Below are 27319 nucleotides of genomic sequence, written 5' to 3'. Positions count from 1 at the left end.
TCTAAAAAAAGGGAAGGGAAGGAAATCTCTTTATTTTCAACAGGGAAAATTAAGCCTCATTTCTCATTCGTATTTGTCCTTACATCAGGCAGGAGCCCTTTTGTGTAAGCCCGTGATTGTTAGCAACCGTGGTGTTCTGGGTACTTGCTGTTCTCATCAGCTTAAAATGGATTCATCCATTCCTTCGTTCATCTGATTATAATTAAATCTTATGTTTCCAGAAACAAGCCTGGACTTTGTTGGCTCAGAAGTGAGTTAGACAGATTCATCAAAGAAATTATATTCCTTTGAGAGGGAGAGACAATAAATACATAAACAAATAAATTTACTTAATTTATTTACAAGTGAATTACAGGGGCTGTTAAGGGTATGAAGACAAAATAACGAAAAGGACCACACTTGTTGGAAAGTGTTATTTTAGGAAAAGGTTTTTTTTTTTTTTATTTTAGGAAAAACTTTATGTGGAGGTAGTATTTGAGCTAAATGTGAAGGAAGAGATGGGGTTCTATAAGAGAAGAAGAGGGTCACAAGCAAAGAGAAATCGAGAAAAACTTTGAGATTTTGGGCCTGAGCAAGAGAATGAATGTAAGTGACAGTTACTATGCATGGGGACACAGGGAAAATGTACATTGGAAGCTTGAGATGCCTTTTAAACATCAAAGTATAAATGTTAAGAAGACAACAGGCTACATAGTTTTAAACTAGCATTAGATGCCTAGGAAGGATATATAATTGTGGGAGTCATCAGGATATAGACATCATTTAAACCAGGAATCCAGATATCTTTTTCTGCCTATGATAGAGTGGATGGGGAAAGCCTCATGCTCCCACAAAAACCAGATTAAAAGGGAAATAAGATTTTAAGAAATGAATCTGTATGACATCATCAGAGAGCTGCCTAGGGAACTAGGATTTGAGTGGGCACATGGCAAAAGGAAGTGAACCAGAACGAGAGGCAAAATTCTTTATCTGATTTTTGCCTATTGGCACTGGGCTGTTAATAGCAGGAGGGAGCCTGAAAACCCAGGCCCACGAAGGTCTGGGCAGCATGGTTGCTAAGGGTCAGGGATGTAAGCAACACAAAGTGGCAAGATTGAACTTTGTGGATGGCAAGGAAGCCAGGATTCGGGTGGCCAATATTCCAGGGGGCAGGGTTAACCATGTGAACTCACTAGCTCTTGGGCAGAGAAACGCTGGCTGTGCTAGGGGAGGAAAGGGATTGTACCCCAAAGAAGCCCCAGATCCTAGTTGGCTTGTACCATCAGGATCAGGAGGCTGAATATTCAACACACCTCAGCTCTCTGAGCCTCAGTGTTCCCTTCTTCTAGGAAGGAAATAGAATAGAAATGTCTTCATTGGTCACTGGGAGGATTTAATGCTTAGAACAGTGGCAGGCAGGTGGGAAGTTTCCAAAAACTGTGGAAGCTCCTGGAACATCTGATGGATGAATGAAGTGACAGACCATGAGCTCTCTTTGTGCGGTCCTGGGCTCTTCCGAGCAGGAGAGTTCCAGCCCCACCACGGGGCCCACAGTTCTCCTGGTAGACTACCATAGCTCTGCCTCGGCTGTCCCTCTCCCTGCCTGGGTCCGCACTGGGCGCCCAGGTGTACATAGCAGATGCCACGGAACCACCTGCCTCCCACGTGCCCAGCACCTCACCTGAGACGGTGGCTCTGACATGTGAGGACCTCGAGGTCTGTGGGCCACGCGCCTTCTCCTGAACCCACCCAAGGGCACCAAACACATGATTATTTAATGAACACAAGAAGTTTCCGTTTCTGCAGCCCTCCATGCAGCTCCTAAACTCAATGCATGCAGAACCAATGTCTTATTGCCCAGACCCATGTCTCTTGCAGAACACCTGATCTCATCACCTCGCCTTCTACCTGCCCAGCCTCAGCACCTGTGTGTGGACCTCTGTGTGTGGACCCAGTGCTCTGCACAAAAGTGTTGGAACCTGTAGATCTGTCTCCCCCTCTGCTATGACTCTTGGTCCCGAAACTTGCTCCCCATTCCCAGTATTCCTGCCTCGGTCCACTGCAGCCCTGTCGTGCCCCCAGGATCATTGCGGGGCCCACCCCAATCCTCTGGCCATTCTTTTTTTTTTTTTTTTTTTTTAAAGATTTTATTCACTTATTTGACAGATAGAGAGCACAAGTAGGCAGAGAGGCAGGCAGAGGGAGAGGGAGAAGCAGACTCTCCACTGAGCAGGGAGCCCGACGTGGGGCTCGATCCCAGCACCCTGGGATCATGACCTGAGCCAAAGGCAGCCGCTTAACCGACTGAGCCACCCAGGCGCCCCTCCTCTGGCCTTTCTACATACTGCTCAGCATGCACATGATCACCCTGTGCAGTGCCGCCTTTGAGATCTCCTGCCCAGACTTCACTCCCATCCCGTGTTTCCAGGTGCTCCTATTGCTGCCCCCTGTGTCTGCCCCACTGGCTCCTGTGTGGCCTTAGGAGATCCATGACCATCCTGTAAAATGAGTTTCAGTATAGGAGGTTCTTTCCATGCTTGGGTAGAGTGCAAGGTGGCAAAGGAGCCTGGGGTGGCTCAGGGCTTGGTAAGACAGAGTGCAAGGACGAAGACATGTTCATAGGGTATTGGGGAAGGGAGGGAGTAGCGGTCCTCATGCCCTAGATTTGCTGACTCTGCACCTGCTAAGGCCCATTCTGGCATGAAACAGCCCTAGATTCCTCACATGGATGAGGAGGAGACTCTCATGTTGCATGACCTCCCCAGGACATAACTGGGTTGGGCAGGGCTCCTTGCTGAACCGAGGCTTCCAAACTTTCTTGATCCTCGCGGATGGCCCCACAGGCTGCCAGGCAGGCAGCCTGCCACTGCCCACCCATGCTAATGTCTCCTCCACTATCTTTGTCCCCCTTTGGGGGCTTTCCCTGAGCACCATCTGTGGCACCGCCCAAGCAAGGACACGTGTGGTGCTTCTTCCTGATATTCAGGATGGATGGGTTCTCTTCTGGGACAAAGATAGGCAAAACCAACCAATGGCCATTGGGGGAATAAACTTTTCCTTTTATTCCACTCAAATCCCTATAATGCAGAACAATGAGCAGGGGATCTCGTCAGGCTCCTGAGTTGCTTTGCCTCCAAGTTTCTGCTTCTCTTTCTCTCTCTCTCTCTCTCTCGGACTTTCTTTTTGTCTCTCATATTCTTTCTGTAGGTATCTCTCTCTCTCTGAATTTGTCTTCTTCTTATCTTTACAATCTTTCTCATATACATATTCATTCATTCACGCAAGCAGTAAAACAAATACTTACTAAATACCTCCTAGGCGCCGGGCACTGTGCCAGGTCTCTGGACTGATCAGACAAAACTTCAAGAGAGCAAGAGTCTCTGCCCTTGCCTCCCTGGAGCATGCCAACCTAACCTTACTTCTACTTTCTGTCTCGCTCTCTCTTCTAGGCGAGTCAGGGAGATCAGGGAAAGTGAAGCCTGAGTCCTCCGCCTGGTGAGCCCCAGTGCTCAGAAAAGGGACTACAAAGAGTAAGCACACATTCTGTATTTGCTGAGTAAATGATGCATTACGGACCTGAACCTGTGACCAGAGGGATGCAGTTGAAAGACACAGGAGACTGTGACTTTAGAGATTTGGGGAAGCATGGGTCTCAGGGGCATAAAACATGAATTGCAAATCTTGGGTGCCATCTGTTCTCTCCCTCTGCCCCACCCCAGATCCGTGGTGTCTCTGAGAAAAGAGATTTTGTACATGCCTGGTACGCTGGCTTTTGTGCCTGCTGCCCAGAGGACACATCTCTCTCTCTCTCTTTCTTTTTTTAAGATTTTATTTATTCATTTGAGAGAGAGAGATCACAAGCAGAGGGAGGGGCAGAGGGAGAGAGAATCTCAAGCAGACTTTGCGCTGAGAGCTGAGCCCAACGTGGGGCTTGATCTCATGACCCTGAGATCACAACCGGAGCCCAACTGCACCAGGCAGGTACCCCTATTTGTACATGTTTAAAAGCTCCTGCCTAAGGGTCAGAAACTTCCAATCAGCCTGAATCTAGTGCTGACTGAGATCCTCCCCTCTGGGACACTGACACGTCTTCGTACACCCTCCAACTACTAGGAACCACTAAAAACAAAGTAGGCTACTTGGACAATCACCAGAGTTTGAGAGACAACCAAGAGATAGGGCAGGGTCAACTGATAAGCTTTATCTCCCACACTAGGCCACTTGCCAAGACTGGGAGAGGTGGCTGTTTTATCTAATGCAGAAAAACCAACACAGAGTCAAGGAACATGAAGAAACAGAAGGATGTGTTCCAAATGAAAGAACAAGACAAAACCTCAGAAAAAGACCTTAATGAAATAAAGATAAGTGATTTCCCTGATTCGGAGAAGAAAGGATGAACAGAGTGAGAATGCCTTCCTTACTTTCAATGTCAATTTAATGCACATTTGTTGTATAAACACAGGGACCCATAGGCTGGAGGCAGGTAGAATGAAGAACCCTGAAGTAATTCTAGGAATACTTAATCAGAGAGAAAATAAGAAACCGAGAGAGAGAGAGAGAGATCTCGAGACACAGTCAGTTTGAAATCACCATTCTCACCCTAAAGAGGGTTAAGAGCAGGCAATAGCCTGAAAATCAGTTCTAACATTCAATGTCCCGGACCGTGAGAGTGGGAAGAAACTTATCACCAAATTCTAGTCCTGTGTGTTGTTTTGTTTTGTGGATATTTTGTCCTTTTATTGATTCCACATTGGACAGGTTTTTAAAATTTTAGAGAGGGTAAGACAAAGGCTGTATTAGAATTGAGTACCTTTGGGCACATCTAATTGACATAAATATATTCAAATCATTTGTGCATAGAGTTATGTATACTATATATATATGTATATACACTATATATGTAACTGTAACTCATCCTGGGACACTTAAGGTTTTTCCCACAAGTGCTGTAGATATTTACTTAGTTTTTGTTTTTCTGAATTTTTTAGGAATTTTCTGAATTTGAGGTTTTTAAAAAATACTCCAGTATAATTAACAGTGTTAGATTAGTTTCAGGTGTACATTATAATCATTCAACAATTCTAAACATTACTCAGTGCCCATCATGATAAGTGTCCTCTTGATCCCCATCACCTATTTCACCCATTCCCCCCACCCATCTCCCCTCTGGTAATCATCAGTTTGTTCTCTCTGCTTTTTGGTTTCTTTTTTTCTTTTTTCTTTTTTTTTAAGATTTTATTTATTTATCTTAGAGAGAGAGAGTGAGAAAGAGCATGAGAGGGGAGACAGTCAGAGGGTGAAGCAGACTCCCCATTGAGCAGGGAGCCCGATGCGGGACTCGATCCTGGGACTCCAGGATCATGACCTGAGCCGAAGGCAGTTGCTTAACCAACTGAGCCACCCAGGCGCCCGGTATCTTTTTTTCCTTTGTTCATTTGTTTTGTTTCTTAAATTCCACATATGAGTGAAATCATATGGTATTTGTCTTTCTCTGACTTATTTCACTTAGCATGATACCCTCTAGATCCATTCATGTTGTTGCAAATGACAAGATTTCATTCTTTTTTTTTATAGCCAAGTAATATTCCATTGTGTGCATAAATATTCTCTCTCTATATGTATATATACATATCTTCTTTATCCATTTGTCTGTTGATGGACATTTGGTCTGCTTCCATATCTTGGCTACTGTAAATAATGCTGCAATAAACATAGGGATGCACATATCTTTTTGAATTAGTAGAATTACTGGATCATAGGGTAGTCTATTTTTAATTTTTTGAGGAACCTTCATGCTCTTCTCCATTCCCACCAGCAGGGCACGAGGGTTCCCCTTTCTCCACGTCCTTGCCCACACTTGTTGTTTCTTGTGTTTTTTATTTTATTTTATTTTATTTTATTTTTTAAAGATTTTATTTATTTATTTGAGAGAGAATGAGAGAGAGAGCACATGAGAGGGGGGAGGGTCAAAGAGAGAAGCAGACTCCCCGCCGAGCAGGGAGCCCGATGCGGGACTCGATCCAGGGACTCCAGGATCATGACCTGAGCTGAAGGCATTGCTTAACCAACTGAGCCACCCAGGCACCCTTGTGTTTTTTATTTTAGGTGTTCTGACAGGTGTGCAGTCCCATGTGTTATTTGCCCATACATGAATATATTTGAAGAAAAGTTTAGGATGTATATCAAGGTCTAATAAATTTGAACATACATTTTTGTTGGTATTAAAGGTAGTGAATAGTCAGTCAAGAGCTTGCTCATTCATTTGAATTAGGTAAACCAAAAAACAGGTTTTAATTTTATAATTAGTAAAATGGCATACATAGTTCAGGGAAACTGACTTAGAAAGGACTAGAATTACTGATATGAAAGATACTGGAAGACTCCCTTTATCTCTCTTGAAACCAGAATTTTTTTCCTTTATGGCAATTTCTTTCTCTTTAAAGCACATTCTCTTCAAACCAGTTTCCTATGAACCTAATTCAACAGAATGAAAAATGTGTCCTCCCATAGTTGTCAGGCTTGTACTTGATGGGCCTGTCAATGTGAAAGGTTTTCCACTGCAAATTCTGAGGAAGAGGACATTTACCCCTGAAAAGCCCAACTGGTTTTGGATAATGGAGTAGATAACGTTGTAGGGAAAACGGGGCTTCCAAGAACCACTACTGCGGGTCAGGCTGGAGGCAGCAGTTCAAGGAAGGGGTTGTCCCCACTGAGCCTCACAGAGGAACTCATAGAAAATAGTGGAATCAGTTGTCAAGTTCTTGGAAGAAAAGAATTGGGTCACAAAAGAAAGGCACCTCCTGTGGGAGCCAGGTCCCACGGGCCCTGTGCCCTTAGCAGGGCCTCTGTGGGGAAATCTGTGTGGCCCATGCTTCCTCCTTCCGCCGGAAGTGAAATGCACAAGGTGGAAACCCAGGAGCTGCGTTGGTGCTAAGAGATAGGCCGTGCCCGCGGATTCCACGTCCCAAAGTAGACATATAAACATGCCAAGCAGGGCGCCTGGGTGGCTCAGTGGGAAACCTGCTTCTCCCTCTGCCTGCCGCTCCCCCTGCTTGTGCTCTCTCACTCTCTCTAATAAATAAATAAAATCTTAAAAAAAAAAAAAGTGCCAAGCTGATTCCCTACACCGGTGATTTGGAACTTAAAGGATGTCCCACAGAGACTTGAATTTGATGACTGTGAGTGTGTGAGTCGAAATTTCCTAGAGTTTTGACAAGTTCATCAGCTCCTAGAACGGCCCCAGATCCTGTACTTTCAGTTCCCAGCACCAAAGGTCTTGTGGAACACGTTTAAGCAATGAACACTAACGTGCAAGCACTTGGAGGGATGCCCTCAGCTGCGGGGATCTGGCCCCGGGGAGGAGGCTGAAGCGTGCACACCTGCGGCCTGTTTCTATCGGAGCCAGATGAGCAATGGGTGGAAATCGCCCCGAGTGCTGCAGACGTGGGCCAAGCCTTTAAATTCAGAGCAACGGGAGAGGAGCCTGGATGGAGGTGCAGCCCGTGCAAGATGGAGTTCCTTGTGCCTGATGTGCCGCTGTTGAAAATCTTCTCCTTCCTGGACGCATTCAGCTTGCTCCAGGCTTCCCAAGTGAACAGGGTAAATGCTCTCCACAGGCCGTTCTCCGTTGGACCCGCCCCACTCCCCTCCACAAGTCCTCGCACAGACCCCCTTCACTGCAGCGCCTCCGCGTTGGGATCTTGGCGACCCCAGCCTTAGACCCACACAGCCTCCCTCACTGCTTACATTTACCCTGCTCAGGCCCATTCCTTCAGCTCCCATAGGCCCAGGTCCCTGGATTGCAGCTGCCTCTCTTGACCAGGTTGAGCACCGATTCGCGGACTAGCCGAGTGCTGCCCTGGGTATTGGGGAGTTAACATCCCTCGCTCTGAGGCCCTCACGTTTTGTTAAGCGAAAAGGACTCTGTGCTGACTACATGGTCCTTGTGACTCCCGTTTCAAGCCCCGGGAAACCCACGTTTCTCCCGCAAGAATTCCTGAGTGCCTGTCCTAGTGGTGATGGGCCTCTGAGGTTACTGTGTCCGGGTCTCCCTAGACTGGGAGGGCTTTGAGAGCCCAGATGGTGGCTGCTTAACCCATGAGGGCCTTGCTCCCAGAACAAAGGAGAGCCGAGGAGGAGCCAACGTCTGGGTACTGACTGCCTGCTTACCTCTTCCTTTCTCCCCCTCAGTGCTGGAATAGGGTTGCAGAGAATGATCAGCTGTGGAGGTGAGTAAGGGAAGGGTAAGGTGGGAAGGCAGGTGTTTCTCATGGGAGGAAGAGGACATCCGAGTGTGTACCAAGGCGGCCTGTGTGGGGCTGCGTTGGGAGAGGCACAAGTGAGGCTTACGGTGAGGAAAGGGTTCATGAGCCCAGTCCTACTGAGGAGGAGAACTGACCAGGGGCAGCCTGGGGGGCTGATGACTCTGTTTCCAGAAACCTGTGTCTGAGGAAATGGAGCTTCTGCAACTTCTCCCTGTGCCTGGGCTCACAGAGCTGGAAGCAGTTCTTCCTCAAACAAACAAGGCTGGAATACCGGATGGCATCGGTGAAGCCAGAGGACTTTATCTTCAAAGAAGCAAGTGGGAACCTTGGTATGGGGATAGGGGTCCCCTAGAGGAACATGACAAATGAGATTTAGGAAACTTTTCTTTTTCCCCCCTGTGTCTTCATTCAGTGAAGAGAAAGAAAATGAAAGCTTCGTGGGACTGGGTTACTGTGGTAGCAGTCATAGTCTCCCTGCGTCTTCTCTTGTCCCCACGCTCTGTGGTGCATGGAGAGACCAGAGTGATCTTATCATGAGCTAAAATCAGGCCCTGTGACTCCCTTTCTCCAAAGGCTTCCTGTCCCTCCTAGAATAAAAATGTTAGACAAAAGGGAAACTTAACAGTGCTTCTACCGTTCACTCTATTCCTAGTACCTCTTTTAAAACTCAGAACAGTTCTCTGATGGAGACCTCTTTATCCCCATTTTATGGATGGGGATTATGTATGTATGTATTTATGTATGGAAACTGAAACAAAGGCGGGAAAAACAAGTCGACCAGTGTCTCCCAAATGGCCAATCTGCAATGGGAACCCATGTTTGGATGACTCTGGAGCCAGCTTCTTCTCTTCTCCATAATTGTTTCCCAAACCCTCCTGAGAGGTGCAGCAAAACTTAGTTATCTTTCCAGAGTCCTCTTTATTTGATTGGATCATCCCTCAATTATCTGGTGGCCCAGTATTGTCTGTTTCCTTCTAGGAATCTTAGGACCTATGGCTTATCTGTCAGGACATGGCCATCCAACGGGTGGACAGGAGAAGTCTGTCGTTTGTACGGTGTCATCAAAGCACATGCTTTATGCCTGGGACGTGCAGGAGGTGAGTCTGGCCAGTGAGGAGCACAAATAAAGCCTCGCTCTGTCCATCCTGTTCCACACAGGCAAGTGCTGGGGGGAAATGCTACTTGGAAGTGATGACAGAAATGGAGTTTCGAATCGAGTCTTCTAATTGGTAATCTGTGACCTTTCCATTTAGACTGTAGACACACAGAAAATTCACTTTTTAATGAGTTTGTGTTTTTTTTTTAAGATTTTATTTGTCAGAGAGTGTGTGCAGACACAAGCAGAGGGAGAGGCACGCAGGCAGGGGGAGAAGCAGCCTCCCCACTGAGCAGGGTGCCCGATGCAGGACTCCAGGATCATGACCTGGGCTGAAGGCAGTCACTTAACCAACTGAGCCACCCAGGCATCCCTAACGTGTATTTCTATATATAAATTTGTACAAGGACTTATTTTCTATTGGTAACGTGGAATGGCTGTGAAATAAACTTTGGGTGTTGTGGATCTTCATGACTTATTCTACCGCCTCTCCATCAACAATGGCATTTGTTACATTGACTTTTTCAGGAAGTGGTCTCTAACTCTGATCACTTCCAAGGCGGACAAAAGTCGTCTACATCAGGACCAGTATATGTAGTGCAAGAATCACTAGATAGGAAATTGGAAGACCCCAAAGTGGGTCCCAAGTTACTGTATTTCTCCCTGTGAAAAGTATATGATGACACTTTTTCACACAGGGTCTTCTGAAGAAAACCCTTTATGAATATATGAGTTGGCAGGAGAATGATAAAAGTCTAGAAGGGACTCCTAAAGTTATACGATGCTTTTTTAAAAAGATTTTATTTATTTGACAGAAGAGAGCGCAAGCAGGGGGAAGAACAGAGGGAGAGGGAGAAGCAGGCTCCCCGCTGAGCAAGGAGCCCAATGCAGGGCTCAATCCCAGGATCCTGGGATCATGACATGAGCTGAAGGCAGACACTTAACCCACTGAGCCACCCAGGCGCCCCTAAAGTTATACAGTGTTATATGTCAATTACATTTCACTAAAGCTGAGAAAATCAGAAAGATACTCTCTTGGATAATTTGCTCTAGGGGAAACCAGTCACCATGTCCCCGAGGACATCCAAGCAGCTCAGTGGATGATCTACTTGGCAAAGATCTCAGGCCTTCTGCCAACAGCCAACACCATCTTTGCAGTCATGTGAGTGAGCCACCTTGGAAGCTAACCTTCGGTCCTTCAGATTATTGTGTCCCCAGTCAACATGCTGCAACCTAGTGAGGAACCCAAAACCAGAGCCACTCAAGGAATCGCCTCCTGAATTTTGGACCAGCAGAAGCTGTGAGGGATAAGTGTTTATGGCTTTGAGTTGCTATGGCATTTGTTAGGCAGCAACAGATAACAGTTTTTAGTACAACTTTTCTTAAAATTTAAGATGTGGAAGCAGCTTTGGAACCAGGCAGTGGGAAGAAGCTAGAAAAACTCAGGAGAGTTTGGGACTTTGAGGAGACCTAGGAAAAACCTAGTGGCCTGCCATGAGGCTGCCAGTGAAAACTTAAAGGGAAATGTAAACAAAGATATTGGACACTGGAGGAAACAGTGTTCTTGTTACAGAGCTCCAGAAATTTTTAACAACATTGTCACCCCGGGTAATGTGAAAACTAGCGAACATGTTCCAAGGAATGGAGTGTTCTTGCTAAGGAGAATTCTAGGCAGAATGCTGAGTGCTGACTGCTGCTTGCTGTTTGTGGTAAAACAAGGGAAGAGGGGAGGATACAATGAGTGTCAGAGAAAAGAGAGCCAAGGATTGCTGGTTCTGAAAATTTGCAGCCTTTCAGAGGGCAAATGATGCTAAAATTTAAGACCGTAGACTCCAAGCAAGATCAATCCAGGGCAGTGTCAATAAACCATATTATAAAGGTGAAGCCAAAGAGTGACTGCAAAATTCTTTATTAGACCACAGAAAGATCTAAGGGGATGCCTCAGAACTGAGGTCAAGCCATGGACCTCAAAGTTTAAAGCCTTGTCCTCACCAGCCCCAGCAGCAGCCCAGGGTGTCAGGGGATTTATCTCAAACACTTGTGGGTGCGACTCTTGTCTAATGACATCAACTCCAATAAGTTTCTTGGGAGACCCACAAAGTTTTTTCAGGGAATCATGTTGGCAGAAATGCTGCCAGCTTGAATGTCAAGGGGTTGAAATATCACAACAGGAAAAGAGGACTTTGAATCCTGAACTTTTACAGGGAAGAAGCAGCCTGTGAAACTACTCAGCTATGGAATTGGGCCACCATATATGGACAGGGCAGGATAACTCAGAAGGCAGAACCCAGAGCCAGTGAGTGGAGCCATGAGTCCTGAAGAATCTTCCCCAGGCCTTAAATCCTGATCAACATACTACCAGCATGTTCTCTGTTGGAGCTCAAATTTTCTGTGTAGCACTGACTCCCACTCTTCTACCGCCATTTTCCTTTTTTTTTTTTTTTTGGATGAGAGTGTCTATAATGTTATCCTTATCTGTGCTATAATCTCCTAGCCTTCTATTTTGGGGATGGGGGTCAGACAACTTGTATATTTAGTTCTGAGGTTTTCACATCAAGATGAGCTGAATCTAAAGAGCCTCATCTCATTAAACGATGAGATCCTAGATTTTGAGATGATGCTGTAATGGTGAGACATTTGGGAGCATGGGAGATGGTGAGTGTATTTTGCATGTGGGAGGGAGGTGAGTTATTAGGGACTGCAGGGTGGAGTGTGTCAGCCAGTCTGGAAGATGGCCTCAGTATTCCTTGTCCCATATTCATGATCCTAGGTAGTCCACTGGACATTGTCACCAACTGGACATTGTGGAAATGATGGTGTGTAACTTATGAAGATATGTCATAAAAGACACTTCCTCTCTCTTGAGTCATTGGTTCCTAGAAAGCCAGCCACAGTGTTATGAGGACCCTTGAGAAGCCCTACAGGGAAGGTCTGTGTGGTGAAGTACTGAGGGCTGCCGGTAGCCAGCACCAACTTGCCAGCCTTATGAGTCAGCCATCTTGGCCTCATCCTCATGAAGCCAATTTCAACCTCATAAGAGACCCTGAGCCACAAACCACCTAGCCAAGCTGTACCTGAATTTCTAACAGAAACTGAGATAACAAAAACTTCTGCTTTAACCACCCAGTTTTTATGGAGGGGGTTTATTTTTATTTTTAATTTTTTTTGAAGATTTTATTTATTTGACAGAGAAATAGAGCAGGAACACAAGCGGGGGAGTGGGAGAGGGAGAAGCAGGCTTCCCACCGAGCAGGGAGCCCGATGCGGGGCTCGATCCGAGGACCCTGGGATCATGACCTGAGCTGAAGGCAGACGCCTGACAATCTGAGCCAGCCAGATGCCCCTGGAGAGGGTTTATTTTTATTTATTTTGCTTATTTAAAGAAAAAGTCCAGTGTAGTTAACATACAACATTATATTAGCTTCAGGTGTACAATATAGTGATTCAGCAATTCTGTACATCACCTGGGGCTCATCATGACACGTGCACTCCTTAATCCCCATCACCTGTTTCCCCCATCACCCACCCCCACCTTCTGGTAACTGTTCTCTATAGTTAAGAGTTTGTTTTTTGGTTTGTCTCTTTTCTGTTTGTTTTGTTTCTTAAATTCCACATATGAGTGAAATCATATTGTATTTATCTTTCTCTATTTCACTTAGCATTATACCCTCTAGATCCATCCATGTTGTTGCAAATGGCAAGATTTCATTCTTTTTCATGGCCAAGTAGTATTCCATTGTGTGGGTGTGGATGTGTGTGTGGGTGAGGACACCCACACACACACCAGTCTTCTTTATCCATTCATGTATCGATGGACCCTTGGGTTGCTTCCGTATCTTGGCTATTGTAAATAATGCTGCAATGAACATAAGGATGCATATATCTTTTCAAATTAGTGTTTTCCTTTTTTTCAGCTAAATACCCAGTAGAGGACTTGCTGGCCCATGTGGTAGTTCTGTTTTTAATTTTTTAATTTTTTCATACTGCTTTCCACAGCAGCTGCCCCAGTTTGCATTTCCACCAACAGGGCACAAGTGTTCCTTTTACTCTGCACCCTTTCAGACACTTCTTGGTCATTGCATTTTTTATTTTAGCCATTCTGACTGGTGTGAGGTGATATCTCGTTGTGGTTTTGATTTTAAGCCACCCAATTTGGGGATGATTTATTGCACAGCAATAGATAACACTGCACAGGCAATCTGAGTGTTACAATCAACATGGTGATTACATCTGGGGAGTGTGCAGAAGTTAAGAGAGCAAGTGCTACAAGTGGGCTTAGAAGTAGTTATTATGATCAATTTATAATAACTAAAATTCTACATTTATTTTGTGTTCTTTTCTCTTTGTATGATATACTTCACAATTTTTTAAAGGCTAAAGAAAATCTAGAAGGGAAACGTTCTTCTGTCTTATTTGCAATGTACAAAATTGATGATGGAATAACAATTATGAGAGTTATATTCTTTGAATTCCTACTGTGGACAAGGCAGAATTCTTTTTTTTTTTTTCTCTCTTTTTAAGATTTATTTATTTATTTATTCTTTAAAGATTTTATTTATTTATTTGAGAGAGAGAGAGCACATGAGAGGGCGGAGGGTCAGAGGGAGAAGCAGACTCCCCGCTGAGCAGGGAGCCCGATGCGGGACTCGATCCTGGGACTCCAGGATCATGACCTGAGCTGAAGGCAGTCGCTCAACCAACTGAGCCACCCAGGCGCCCCTCAGATTTAGTTATTTATTTTGGAGGGAAGGGAGAAGGAGACAGAAATCCAAGCAGACTGTACTGAGCATGGAGCCCAACGTGGGACTCAATCGCACAATCCTGAGCTCATGACCTGAGCCAAAACCCAGTTAGATGCCTAACTGGCTACACCACCCAGGTGTCCCTAGGCAGAATTCTAAGAATGTTTCATGTGCTGTGAAATGTATTATGACAGCCCTGTAAGAAGCCACAACAGTAAGTAACTTGCTGAATGTAACACTGTTAGAGGCAGAACTGACTTGAGCCCAGAAGTGTGATCATTCTTTATGCTCATCACATAGTGAGATCTTGTCTTTGAATATACTGCGTTGTTTCTTTTCTGTGTCCACTACCCCTCCAATAATCGAGATGTTTAGAATTTTCTTATTCTTTTCCCAGAAGCGAGAAACGGATCTGATTTGGAGGAGGCTTCCAAAAAAACACTGGCCAGAAGAAAGCCCAGTAGGTGTGAAGAGTTCCTTGCACACCGACAGTGTTCCTCTCATTTCCTAGGGCACTATGATCTGGTCCAGCCCAGTCCAGCAGTCTAGTATCATGCGTCTGGCAACCCTCCCTCAGATGCATCTTGCATTCACTGCGGATTTGGAGGGAACTGTCAAAGTGTGGAATTGTCAGGATGAGGATGCCCTGGCTACCCTCACCATGCCTCGGGCCTGTTTTTCCTTGGAAATCTGTCTCACAAATGATGGCCCATTCCTGATGGTAAGTGAGCCCTGCACCTAGAGAGGGCCCACAAAACAAAATGCCTGCTGCCTTGACAGGCGTTGTGGCCCCATGACTGTCACATCACGGTCTGTCTTCTTAGAGTCATCCCTACCACATACCCTGAGAGTCCAAACATATCCACGAATGTTGGCCAAACAAACCTCACTACCATCTTGGCCCTTGATCTACCACAAGTATGTTTCCCTAGTCGTTCTTCCAGAAAAGAAGAAGAAAAAAAAAAAAAGCCTCCCTGAATGAGTTCCTATCTATGTCTCTTCTTTCAAGTGTGTATTGTATAGTACTTGACCTCGGACAGGGATTAGGGAGAGCGAGCTGTGGGTTTGGGAAGACATTGAGAAAAGAACAGTGTTGATGTGCTATGAGTAACTATTCTGGAGAAGAGTGCTTTGGGGCTTAGAAAGTTTTATTCCTTGGGATCATTCTCACAACGCGGAAGCAGCTTTTCATCTCCGTTATGGGATCGAAGAAACCACAGTATGTTTTGCAGCTGACAATCCTGCTTTCTGTGTGCTCTAGGACTTCCTGTCTCCTTCCATTGACGTGGTGGTGGTGTTTGGTTTCAGGTAGGCAACTCTGAAGGTGACATCTACACGCTGACAGTGCCTGAGCTAAGGGGTGTCTCTAAAGTCAGTGCATTTAAATATAGTGTTGACCTCCTCCACTGCTCTCCCGACAAGAAATGGATCTTTGCATCTGGGACACATCAGAATGTCTTGCCAGTGGTACGTGTCGCTCTGTGCTTTAACTTTGGGAGCAGAGGGTCAAGCATTAGGAAGGTGGGGTTTAGGAAGTGTTGGAGAACCTGCAGAACTCAGGGAGGACCACACATAGTGCTCCCTCCTCTCAAAGGCCATATTGCATGTAGAATCCATTTTTGTAGCCAAGAAAAAAATGTTCTGGGATTCCTGGGTGGCTCAGTCAGTTGAGCATCTGCCTTCAGCTCAGGTCATGATCCTGGGGTCCTGGGATCGAGAGTCCTGCATCGGGCACCCTGCTCAGCAGGGAGCCTGCTTCCCCCTCTGCCGGCCACTTCCCCGTGCTTGTGCTCGCATGTCCCCCCTCTCTCTGACAAATAAATAATATCTTAAAAAAAAAGAAAGAAAAAGAAAAAAGAAACAATGTTCTTTGAAGTGATAATGTCAAGTTGCAAGAAAAAAAAAAAGTTTGTTAATGAAAATTTGCTCATGAAGCCTGAACAGCCAAAGAGCTAGAGGAAGGTGAGAGAGGTCTCAAGAAAGGAGGATCTTTGGTAACCTTGTTCGTTTTAACTTTCCTTGCTTTACTTTTATCCACCTTGGCTGGAAGGGACAAAGAAGTCCAGAAGTAACTAAGAACGTATCAGCCTCCGAATGTCCCTCTGAGAAACTCTGTGGCCGTTGAGTCTGCCATTTTTACTATGTGGCTCGTGTGGACCGCGCACCAGAGAGCAAGGAGCTGAGAGGAGGCAGCGAAAACCGAACCGCCCTAGACGAGTTCCCCAAGCAGGGAAAAATTTATCCAACCAATGGCAGCTTGATCTGGGCTCCAATGTGGCCAGATGGTTTTGTAACTCCTGGGCGTGCCAGAAGAGCAGCTTCAGGGACTTTGCTCTCTGCATGACCGTGACAGACAGGAGAGGAAGATGGTCCTTGGATGTCAGATGACAAGCAGGGACTACTTAATGCTCCCTAAGATTCAGAATAAAGCTTTGGCCACAGAACAAGGCTTTTTTTTTTTTTTTTTTTAAAGCAGGCTCCATGCCCAATGTAGGGCTTGAACTCACGACCCTGAGATCAAGAGTCACATGCTCTACCGACTGAGCCAGCCAGGCGCCCCCACAAAACAAGGACTTTTAAGGAGGCTTTTCTGGAGTCGCTCCTGTCCTGATGTGCTGTAACTTCTCCCTTCACCTGACTACATGCGCACTGATCTCTCCCCAGGTGTTCCTCACAGAGAGCTTACTGAAACCATCAGAAGGCAAAAGCCCTCTGTCGCTCTCCATCCCATTTTCATCCTGCTGCAGAGCCTGCTGGGCCCCAAGGAGGACAAGCAGGATAACAGTGATGTACCGAAGAGGCTCTTTCAAAAAGACAGGATTTACCACCTTTGAGCTAATGGCTGAGAGGACGGGGGACAGAACAGACATCCAAGGTAGGCTGTGCCCCATCAGAGACACGGTTTCTAGTCCCTTCCGTGCGTGCATTCTTTGGGAGCCATAACTCTGTGGAAAGGGGGCAGGGGGCTGCTTTAGCTGGAGGGGATTTCTTTACCCCGGGCCTGCCTGCCTCTCATGCCTGTGCTCTGACCTCTACTGTGCTCCACCCCGCTCTCGGGCAGGTCTGTTTAGATTCCCATCCTGCTTTAGGGCCTGGATCCCAATGCCTCCTCCATGCCTGAGCTGTTACCGTCCACCGCCCCCTGTTCCTGGGTCCGGGCACCTGTCACCGTGGTCTGTGACATGTGTTTGTCACCGGCCTGCCCTTCGTTTTCCTCACCAGACCGAGGTCCCCTGAAAAGAGCGGGTGGGTTTTTTTATTCCGCGTAAAGCTAGTGTGCGGACTGAAGGAGCCCAGCTTGCCTGCCCGTGTGTGTATGTTTCGCATGAAAACAGCCCGTCAGATTGCAACTTTCTTGTTGCCGCTTCATATGGAGAGTCCTATTTGGATGGGAGTCGGAGACGGAAATATGATTGTCTTTGAGAGTGGGCCGTCCCTATTCCTCTTCACCATCAGTGGCCACCTGCTGCAACGATTTGAGGACCACCAGAGGACCATCGGCAACTTATGGGTGGTAGGTATGAGCCTCCTCCGCCCGCCGCTCGCGGCTCTGACTCTGGGCCGCTCATCCCGGTATCCTTTGAAGGATTCTGTGCACGTCCTCACCACATCCATGGATGACTCTCTGCACCTGTACACGTGGGAAGAGGAAGGCCGTTATCCGTACCTCAGGAGCTGCTGTCACCTGGAGCACCTAGGGAGCGACCCAGCACCGAGCTGGTAAGCCCCGCCTTGTGACTTACCTTGCCTTAAAGATTGCAACTTCTGATCTAAAAAAATGAAGGGATAATAAGAGAGGTTTTTTTTTTTTTTAAAGATTTTATGTATTTATTTATTTATTTGAGAGAAAGAATGAGAGAGAGAGCATGAGATGGGGGAGGGTCAGAGGGAGAAGCAGACTCCCCGCCGAGCAGGGAGCCCGATGCGGGACTCGATCCAGGAACTCCGGGATCATGACCTGAGCCGAAGGCAGTCGCTCAACCAACTGAGCCACCCAGGCGCCCAAGAGAGGTTTTTTAAAAGAGTTTTTGAGGATGTATTTAAATAAACTTATGTCCAGAAAGAGAATTGCTAGTTCTTGGAATGTGTTCACAGCCCTTGCAGTACATTTCAAAAGGCTTTCCAAAAGGGCTCCCATTTGTTTGCCCACAGCAGAACATGCAACATTTATATCCTCAATATCCTGTCTTTACTTGCAAGGTGTATACTTTTTTGAGTTCGTGAGTCGTTTGGGTTGTTTTGTTTTTTTTTTTAAGATTTTATTTATTTATCTGAGAGAGAGAGAAAGAGCGAGCACGAGCAGGGGGCAGAGGCAGAGGGAGACGCAGGCTTCCCGCCGAGCAGGGAGCCTGATGTGGGATCCTAGGACCCTGAGATCATGACCTGAGCCGAAACCAAGAGTTGAAGGCTTAACCGACCGAGCCACCCAGGCGCCCCTGGGGTGCTTCTTTAGCCAGCTGTTTTTATCTCCATTTTAGTTTTCTTGTAGATTGCCTTCATCTAAATTGTTTTTCTTGAGATTTTACATACCATACATAGAGGTCTTATCTTTTATATACGTTGTTGCTTGTCCTTATGTTTATTTTTGGCAATATCTAACAAAGCACAGATACATGTATTCTTTTTTTTTTTTTAAGATTTTATTTATTTATTTGAGAGAGAATGAGAGAGAGCACATGAGAGGGGGGAGGGTCAGAGGGAGAAGCAGACTCCCCGCCGAGCAGGGAGCCCAATGCGGGACTCGATCCCGGGACTCGAGGATCATGACCTGAGCTGAAGGCAGTCGCTTACCCGACTGAGCCACCCAGGTGCCCGATACATGTATTCTTCCAACTGCCAGTACCACTAGCAGGAGTTTACTTTGACAGTAAACCTCCATGGACTAGAAATCCATTGGTTGTTTATTGCAACATGAGTTGTGATTGCCAAATGCTGGAAACTAACTGCCCAAACATAAGAGATTGTTTAACTTACTATGGCATATCCACATCATGGAGTATTGTGCAGCTGTAATTTAAATCTCTATGTTCAGATAAATTTTTCCAGTGTTTTTGAGGCAAAAAAAAATTTAATCATATATAATTGATATATAATTATGCTTAACAGATTTTATTTTTTTCTCTTTATCATATCTAATTAATCTTAGCCTACTCTGACTCAGAAATGCTTTTCTCCTTTCAATAATTTAAAAAAAATTTAAAAATTTATTTTAGAGAGAGAGAGAACGAGTGGGGGGGGCAGAAGAGAGAGAGAGAGAGAGAAGTAGACTCCCCACTGAGTGGGGAGCCAGGCAGGGAGCTCCATCTTTTTTGGGGGGGGGCAAACTCTTTTTTTAAAATTTTTTTATTCTTATGTTAATCCCCATACATTACATCATTAATTTTAGATGAAGTGTTCCATGATTCATTGTTTGTGCATAACACCCAGTGCTCCATGCAGAATGTGCCCTCCTCAATACCCACCACCAGGCTAACCCATCCTCCCACCCCACTCCCCTCTAGAACCCTGTTTGTTTTTCAGAGTCCATCGTCTCTCATGTTTCGTCTACCCCTCCGATTTCCCCCGCTTCATTCTTCCCCTCCTGCTACCTTCTTCTTCTTTTCTTTTTTCTTAACATATATTGAATTATTTGTTTCAGAGGTACAGATCTGAGATTCAACAGTCTTGCACAATTCACAGCGCTTACCAGAGCACATACCCTCCCCAGTGAGGGAGCTCCATCTTGACCATGAGATCACAACCTGAGCTGAAATCGAGAGTCGGGACACTTGACCGGCTGAGCCCCCGCAAGCTCCTCTCAATAATTTTCAATACCTCCCCTTCATATCACATGTTCCATACTGTGTAGCATTATGTCTTTTATCCATCTAATTTTTTTAACAATGCAAAGAAATTTTATGTCTTCCCCAAATAGAATCCAGTTGTCCAACACAGTTTGAGTTTTGACAAAAACATAAGGCCTTTTAATCAGAAGTACAGTCAAACCTCAGAATATTTCCATCATCTCCAAAGTTTTCTTAGGCTCCATTGTAGGCTGTCCCTTCTTCCATCCCCAGCACCAGGCAGCCACTGATCTGCTTTCTGTCCGTATTAATTAGTTAAATTTTCTAAACTTCTATGTAAGTAGGATTACATAGTATATATTCCTTTGTGTCTCGCTTCTTTCAGTGAACGTGGTGTTTTTGAGATTCACCCTTGCTGGGTGTATCAGGAATTCACTTCCTTTTGTTGTTGGTGGTTAGTGTCCCGTTGTACAGATGGACCACAGTTCATCACTTCACCAGCTGAGGGTCACTTATGTTGTTTCTAGCTTGGGATGAACATGTTTTCTTATTTACCTAAGAGTGGAACTGTCAGGTCATACGGTATGTTTGACTTTATAAGAAACTGCAAAACTCTTTCCTAGGGGACTGTATGTCTTCGCATTCCCCCTTGGTATTGTTTCAGTTTTGTTTTATTTTACAGTCCAATAGGTGTATAGTGTGCTCTCATTATAGTTGTATTGTGTATTTCCCTAATGATGTCAAGCAGCTTTTCATTTGCTTTTTTGCCATCCAGATATCTTCTTTGGTGAAACATTGGTTCAAATCCTTTGTACAGTATTTAGTTGGGTTGTTTATTAATATCGAGTTTTGATAGTTCTTTATATATTTGGAATATAAATTTTTTATCGGATAAGGATTTGCAAATATTTTCTCCCACTTTGTGGTTTGTCTTTCTACTCTAACAGTGTCTTTCATAAAGCAGGTGTTCTTAATTTTTTTTTAAAAGATTTTATTTAGGCCGCCTGGGTGGCTCAGTTGGTTAAAAGATTTTATTTATTTATTTGACAGAGAGAGAGAGAGAGAGAGACAGCGAGAGAAGGAACACAAGCAGGGGGAGTGGGAGAGGGAGTAGCAGGCTTCCCGCTGAGCAGGGAGTCCGATGCGGGGCTCGATCCCAGGACCCTGGGATCATGACCTGAGCTGAAGGCAGACATTTAATGACTGAGGCACTCAGGCACCCCAGGTGTTCTTAATTTTGATGAATCTCCAATTTTTCTTCTAAAATGATTGGGCTCTGCATGTTGTATCTAAGAAATCTTTGCCTATCCCAAGGTCACTAAGGTTTTCCCCTTTGTTTTTGTCAAAATTGTATAGTTTGAGATTTTACATTTAAGTCTGTTATCCATTCTGAATTAAATTTTATATAGGGTAAGATATAGATCAAAGTTTCTTTTTTTTACATACAGGTATTTAATTAATCACCATTTGTGGGGGGGGATCCCATTCTTTCTCCATTGAATTGCCTTTACATCTTTGCCAAAAATTAGCTATATATATATGTGTGTGTGTGTATATATATATGTTAATTTCAAGATTATTTTGTTCCAAGGACCTATGTATCTATCCTTTCTCTAATAACACACTACTTTGAAAATGTAACTTCATAGAAATTTTTAAATCTGATGATATGAGTCCTCTACTTTGTTCTTTTGCAAAATTACTTTGCCTATTCTGGTTCCCTTCTTTTCTACATTTTTTTTGTTTTGTTTTGTGGGGTTTTTTCTACATATATATATATTTTTAAGATTTTATTTATTATTTTATGGAGAGATAGAGACCACAAGTAGGCAGAATGGCAGGCAGAGGGAGAGGTAGAAGCAGGTTCCCTGCCGAGCAGGGAACCCAATGCAGGGCTCAATCCCAGGACCCTCGGATCATGACCTGAGCCAAAGGCAAATGCTTAACCGACTGAGCCACCCAGGTGCCCCTCTACATATATTTTAGAATGAGTTTGTAAATGTCTACAAAAATTCTGCTGGGGGGTGGCACCTGGCTGGCTCAGTCTATGGAGCATGTGACTCTTGATCTTGGGGTAGTGAGGTTGAGTCCCACGTTGGTCTTAGAGATTACTTAAGGGAATTAAAAAAATAGAATTTGGGTCTCCTGGCTGGCTGAGTCAGAAGAGCGTGCAATTCTTGATCCTGGGGTTGTGAGTTTGAGCCCCAAGCTGGGTGTAGAGATTAAATAAATACAAAAGTTAGAATCCTACTCAGACACACAAAAAATTCTGCTGGAGTTTATACTGGAATTCTATTGGATCTACAAATTTGGGGGGGAAATGGCATCTTTACAATTGAGCCGGATGGATTGGATTTACATGGATTGGAAGCAATCCATGAACCTTATGTCTCCCAATTTATTTAAGTCTTCCTTATTTTATCAAGTGTTTTTGTAGTTTTCAGGACACAGAATTTGCAAATATTTTGTAAGACTCTAAGTATTTAGTGGTTTGAGTGCTACTATAACAGTAATGTCTTCAGTTTTCAATTTTTCACTAATAGTATGTAGAACTATGATTGACTTTTGAAATATTAATTTTATATTCTGCAACCTTGCTAAACTATTATTCAAATAGCTCTTATTAATCTATAGATATTTTGTGATTTTCCATGTATACAATCATGTCATCTATCAACAGAGACAGTGTTTTTTCCCTTGCTTTCCAATACATATGTCTTTTATTCCTTGTTCTTGACTTATTGCATTAGATATAACTTTCAATAACAAGGGGTGCCTGGCTGGCTCAGTTGGTAGAGCATGAGGCTCTTAGGATCATGAGTTCAAGCCCCATGTTGAGCGTAGAGTTCACTTTAAAAAAAAAAATAACCTTCAATAACAACATTGGAGTGGAGAGCAGATATCCTTGCCTTTTATAGAAATTGTTGCGTCTTTCACCATTATGATTTTCACTGTATGTTCTTATAGTTGCCCTTTATTAGGTTGAGGAAGTTCTGTTCTAGTCCTGGTTTGCTGAGGGTTTTTATCATCAACAGATGTTTAATTTTGCCAATGCTTTTCCTGCATCAATTACTAGAGCATGTGATTTTTCCTTTTTAGATTGTTAATATGACAAATTACAGTGATTTTTTTTTTTAAGATTTTGATTAGAGAGCGAGAGAGAGTGTGCATGAGCAGGGGGAGGGTTAGAGGGAGAGGGAGAAGCAGACTCCCCGCTGAGCAGGGAGCCCGATGTGGGACTCGATCCCAGGACCCTGGGATCATGACCTGAGCTGAAGGCAGTTGCTTAACTGACTGAGCCACCCAGGTACCCCATAACTATGAATTCTTAATTTTTTTTAAGAATTTTTTTTAAAAGATTCTATTTATTTGAGAGAGAGCGTGAGTGCATGGGTGCATGTGTGTGTGTGTGAGAGAGAGAGAGAGAGAGCATGTGCGCGCACGCACTTCCTGCCAAGCAGGGAGCCCAACTCAGGACTTGATCCCAGGACCCTGGGATCAAGACCTGAGCCAAAGGCAGATGCTCAACCGACTGAGCCACCCCTTTGCCTCTCTTTGTCAGTCTTTTGGAAGTTTATCAATTTTATCTTTTCAAAGAGCTTTTCTTTTGTTTGTCTTTTTTTTTTTTTTTCCTCTCAGTTTCATCTCTGCTTTTTTATTTTCTTCCTTCTTGCTTTGGTTAATTTTGTTCTCTAATTTTTGAGGTAAAAACTTAGATTATTGCTTTGAGACTTTTTTTTTTTTAAGATTTATTTGAGAGGGAGTGCATGAGTGAGCCATGGGAGGGGCAGAGGGAGAAAAAGAGGGAGAGAATCTCAAGCAGACTCCCCACTGAGTGTGGAGCCCTACACAGGCCTGAGATCACAACCAGAACCGAAACCAAGAGTTGGTCACCGAGGCATCTCAAGACCTCTCTTTTTAAATATTAGCATTTTTTAATTTTTTTTAATTTTTTTAATTTTTAATTTTTTAGATTTTATTTATTTGCAAGAGAGAATGGGAGACAGAGAGCACAAGAGCGAGGAGGGTCAGAGGGAGAAGCAGACTCCCTGCCGAGCAGGGAGCCCAATGCGGGACTCGATCCTGGGACTCCAGGATCATGACCTGAGCCGAAGGCAGCCGCCTAACCGACTGAGCCACCCAGGCGCCCTTAAATATTAGCATTTGATGCTCCAAATTCTTCACCAAGCACTGCTTTGGCTACAACTTTCAAATTTCAACTGATTAGATTTTCATTTTCACTCAGTTCTATATACTTTTTAAATTCCCTTTTCCCCTTGACCCATGGATTTACTATTTATTTTCCAGTTCTTATTTAAATTCCAATTAGTCAACATATAATATTAGTTTCAGGAGTAAAGACCCGTGGCTTATTCAAAAGTATGTTTATTTTTCAAGTGTTTGGATATTTTATTGCTATCTTTCTGATTTCTAGGTTGAATCAGTTATAGAGAGCATACTCCATATGTTTTTTCTTCTATGTCTGTCGAACTTTGCTTTATGACCCAGGGTATAGTGTATGTTGGTGATGTTTGATGTGTGCCTGAAAAGAATGTGTACTCTGCTGTTGTTGGGTGAAGTGTTCCGTAATTGACAATGGCATCACCTTGTTGATTATCTGTTTCAGTTCCTCCATACCCTTTCTGATTTTTGATCTAGTGGTTCTTTTTTTTTTTTTTTAAGATTTTATTTATTTATTTGACAGAGAGAGACACAGCAAGAGAGGGAACACAAGCAGGGGGAATGGGAGAGGGAGAAGCAGGCTTCCCGCGGAGCAGGGAGCCCGATGCGGGACTCGATCCCAGGACCCTGGGATCATGACCTGAGCCGAAGGCAGACGCTTAAAGACTGAGCCACCCAGGCGCCCCATTTGATCTAGTGGTTCTTTCAATTATGAGAGAAAACTATTAAATTTTCTGACTATAAATGTGGATCCATCTTTTTCCTTTAAATTCTATCAGTTTTTATTTTATGTATTTTGCAGCTCTGTTATTTGGTACATATACATTTAGTATTACATCATCTTCATTAGTTGGCCCTCTTATGTTTGTGTAATAACCCTCCTTGTCCTTGAATATTTTCTTTGCTCTGAGGTCTACTTTACCTGTTATTAATTTAGCTACTCCTGTTCTCTCTTGATTAATGTTTGTGACATTGTTTTCCTCTACTCACCTTAGTGCAGGGGAGGAAATGGTCAACAGGGCTCTACCTCGGTCTTTGCAGGGGAGGGGTAAAGCTACCACCTTTGCTTGGGTTAGTGCAAGGCAGGGATGGTCAACAGAACTCTACCCCCACAGTTTCTGGACTCCTGGAGAAGAGGAGTAGGAGTATCACCTCATTAATACAGGATGAGATGGTTGACAGGGCCATGCCCCACAATCTCTACATCACCCCCATGGGGAGGGAGGCATGGCCTCTTAGGTGTTCTCCTGGAAGAGGGCAGGTATAATCAAAGGGAACAGAATTCTACTTTAAAATGAAAATATTCGGGGCACCTGGGTGGCTCAGTCATTAGGCGTCTGCCTTCGGCTCAGGTCATGGTCCCGGGGTCCTGGGATCGAGGCCCACATCAGGCTCCCTCCTCCACGGGAAGTCTGCTTCTCCCTCTCCCACTCCCCCTGCTTGTGTTCCCTCTCTCACTGTGTCTCTCTCTGTCAAATAAATAAGTGAAATTGAAAGAAAGAAAGAAGAAAGAAAGAAAGGGGCCCCTGGGTGGCTCAGTTGTTAGGCGTCTGCCTTCAGCTCAGGTCATGATCCCGGGGTCCTGGGATCGAGCCCCACATCGGGCTCCCTGCTCAGCGGGAATCCTGCTTCTCCCTGTCCCACTCCCCCTGCTTGTGTTCCCTCTCTTGCTGTCAGTCTCTCTGTCAAATAAATAAATAAAATCTTTAAAAAAAAAAAAGAAAGAAAGAAAAGAAGAAAGAAAAGAAAAGAAGAAGAAAGAAAAAAGAAGAAAGAAGAAAGAAAAAAAAAGAAGAAAGAAAGAAAAGAAGCGGGGCGCCTGGGTGGCTCAGTTGGTTAAGCGACTGCCTTCAGCTCAGGTCATGATCCTGGAGTCCTGGGATCGAGTCCCGCATCGGGCTCCTTGCTCAGCGAGGAGTCTGCTTCTCCCTCTGACCCTCCCCACCTCATGCTTTCTCTCTCTCAAATAAATAAATAAAATCTTAAAAAAAAAAAAAAGAAAAGCAAGCAAGAAAGAAAAGCAAGCAAGAAAGAAAAGCAAAAAGAAAAGAAAAGCAAGAAAAAGAAAAGAAGCAAGAAAAAGAAAAGCAAGCAAGCAAGCAAGAAGCAAGCAAGCAAGCAAGAAGCAAGCAAGCAAGCAAGAAAGAAGCAAGCAAGAAGCAAGCAAGCAAGCAAGAAGCAAGCAAGCAAGAAGCAAGAAGCAAGCAAGCAAGAAGCAAGAAAAGCAAGCAAGAAGCAAGCAAGAAGCAAGAAGCAAGCAAGAAGCAAGAAGCAAGAAGCAAGCAAGAAGCAAGAAGCAAGAAGCAAGCAAGAAGCAAGAAGCAAGAAGCAAGCAAGAAGCAAGAAGCAAGCAAGAAGCAAGAAGCAAGAAGCAAGCAAGAAGCAAGAAGCAAGCAAGAAGCAAGAAGCAAGAAGCAAGAAGCAAGAAGCAAGAAGCAAGAAGCAAGCAAGAAGCAAGAAGCAAGAAGCAAGCAAGAAGCAAGAAGCAAGAAGCAAGCAAGAAGCAAGAAGCAAGCAAGAAGCAAGAAGCAAGCAAGAAGCAGGAAGCAAGAAGCAAGCAAGAAGCAAGCAAGCAAGCAAGAAGCAAGCAAGCAAGAAGCAAGAAAGAAAGGAAGCAAGCAAGAATGAAAATATTCTCTCTCAGGGCACCTGGGTGGCTCAGTCGGTTAAGCATCTGCCTGCAGCTCAGGTCATGATCTTGGGGTCCTGGGATCGAGTCCTGCAATGGGCACCCTGCTCAGCAGGGAGTCTGCTTCTCCCTCTGCTCCTCCCCCTGCTTGTGCTCTTGCTAGCACTCTCTCTAATGAATAAAAAAATCTTTAAAAGATATTCTCTCTCTCATTAAATAGTATCTCTGATTTGCTAGGTTATCTTGAGAATTCCGGCAGGTGCTATCTCAGAGCAGGTTGGGATTGCTACTCTTGCAATTAATAATCAGCATAACTGTGTCAGATCTGTGCAGTCAAAACCAAATCTAGGAATAACTTCAGTTATCAAAGGACCAGTTGATTTGGGAAGAATATTCATATCTTTGTCAGGTTCAAATTTAGTCTTCTCAACAATGGATATAATTACTTTGCCGTTTGTCCACTGATGATCTTGTTTTTTCTGTTGGCAGCTATGTCTCCAAAGCAATATGTGATGATATGAGCATAGTATGTGTGGTGTCCAGAATTCGTGAATCCAGCATTCTGGTGATGTATTCTTTGCATATGTAATGTGGAAACTAATGGAATTAGCCTTGCATCATCTCCCTCAATGTAGTAAAGAGAA

At 44.4% G+C, this 27319-nt stretch overlaps 1 protein-coding gene across 1 annotated transcript; it reads left to right on the top strand.

Annotated features, from left to right (window-relative positions):
* The first annotated feature begins 3148 nt into the window (after positions 1 to 3148).
* On the top strand, positions 3149 to 27264 carry FBXW12 (F-box and WD repeat domain containing 12). Its single transcript, XM_064593319.1, has 11 exons — positions 3149 to 3509; positions 4196 to 7578; positions 8170 to 8207; positions 8415 to 8572; positions 9222 to 9340; positions 14593 to 14802; positions 15390 to 15548; positions 16746 to 16956; positions 17417 to 17595; positions 17668 to 17801; positions 27165 to 27264. Exons 2-11 carry the CDS (start codon positions 7489 to 7491, stop codon positions 27262 to 27264), a joined length of 1398 nt encoding a protein of 465 aa, XP_064449389.1. The 5' UTR covers positions 3149 to 3509; positions 4196 to 7488.
* The last annotated feature ends 55 nt before the right edge of the window (positions 27265 to 27319 follow it).

This window comes from Mirounga angustirostris, unplaced genomic scaffold (genome assembly GCF_029215605.1).
Source record: "Mirounga angustirostris isolate CCGP_5_RB_7025 unplaced genomic scaffold, mMirAng1.0.hap1 SCAF_1, whole genome shotgun sequence".
NCBI lineage: Eukaryota > Metazoa > Chordata > Mammalia > Carnivora > Phocidae > Mirounga > Mirounga angustirostris.
The sequence above is the reverse complement of the archived record's forward strand: the minus strand, read 5'-3'. Positions and strand labels throughout refer to the sequence as shown.

Coding starts and splice junctions, on each gene's coding strand:
- FBXW12 (XM_064593319.1), top strand. CDS start 7,489: ATGGAGTTCCTTGTGCCTGATGTGCCGCTGTTGAAAATCTTCTCCTTC. Junction 7,579..8,169: donor AGGCTTCCCAAGTGAACAGG/GTAAATGCTCTC, acceptor TCTCCCCCTCAG/TGCTGGAATAGGGTTGCAGA. Junction 16,957..17,416: donor GGACAGAACAGACATCCAAG/GTAGGCTGTGCC, acceptor GCATGAAAACAG/CCCGTCAGATTGCAACTTTC.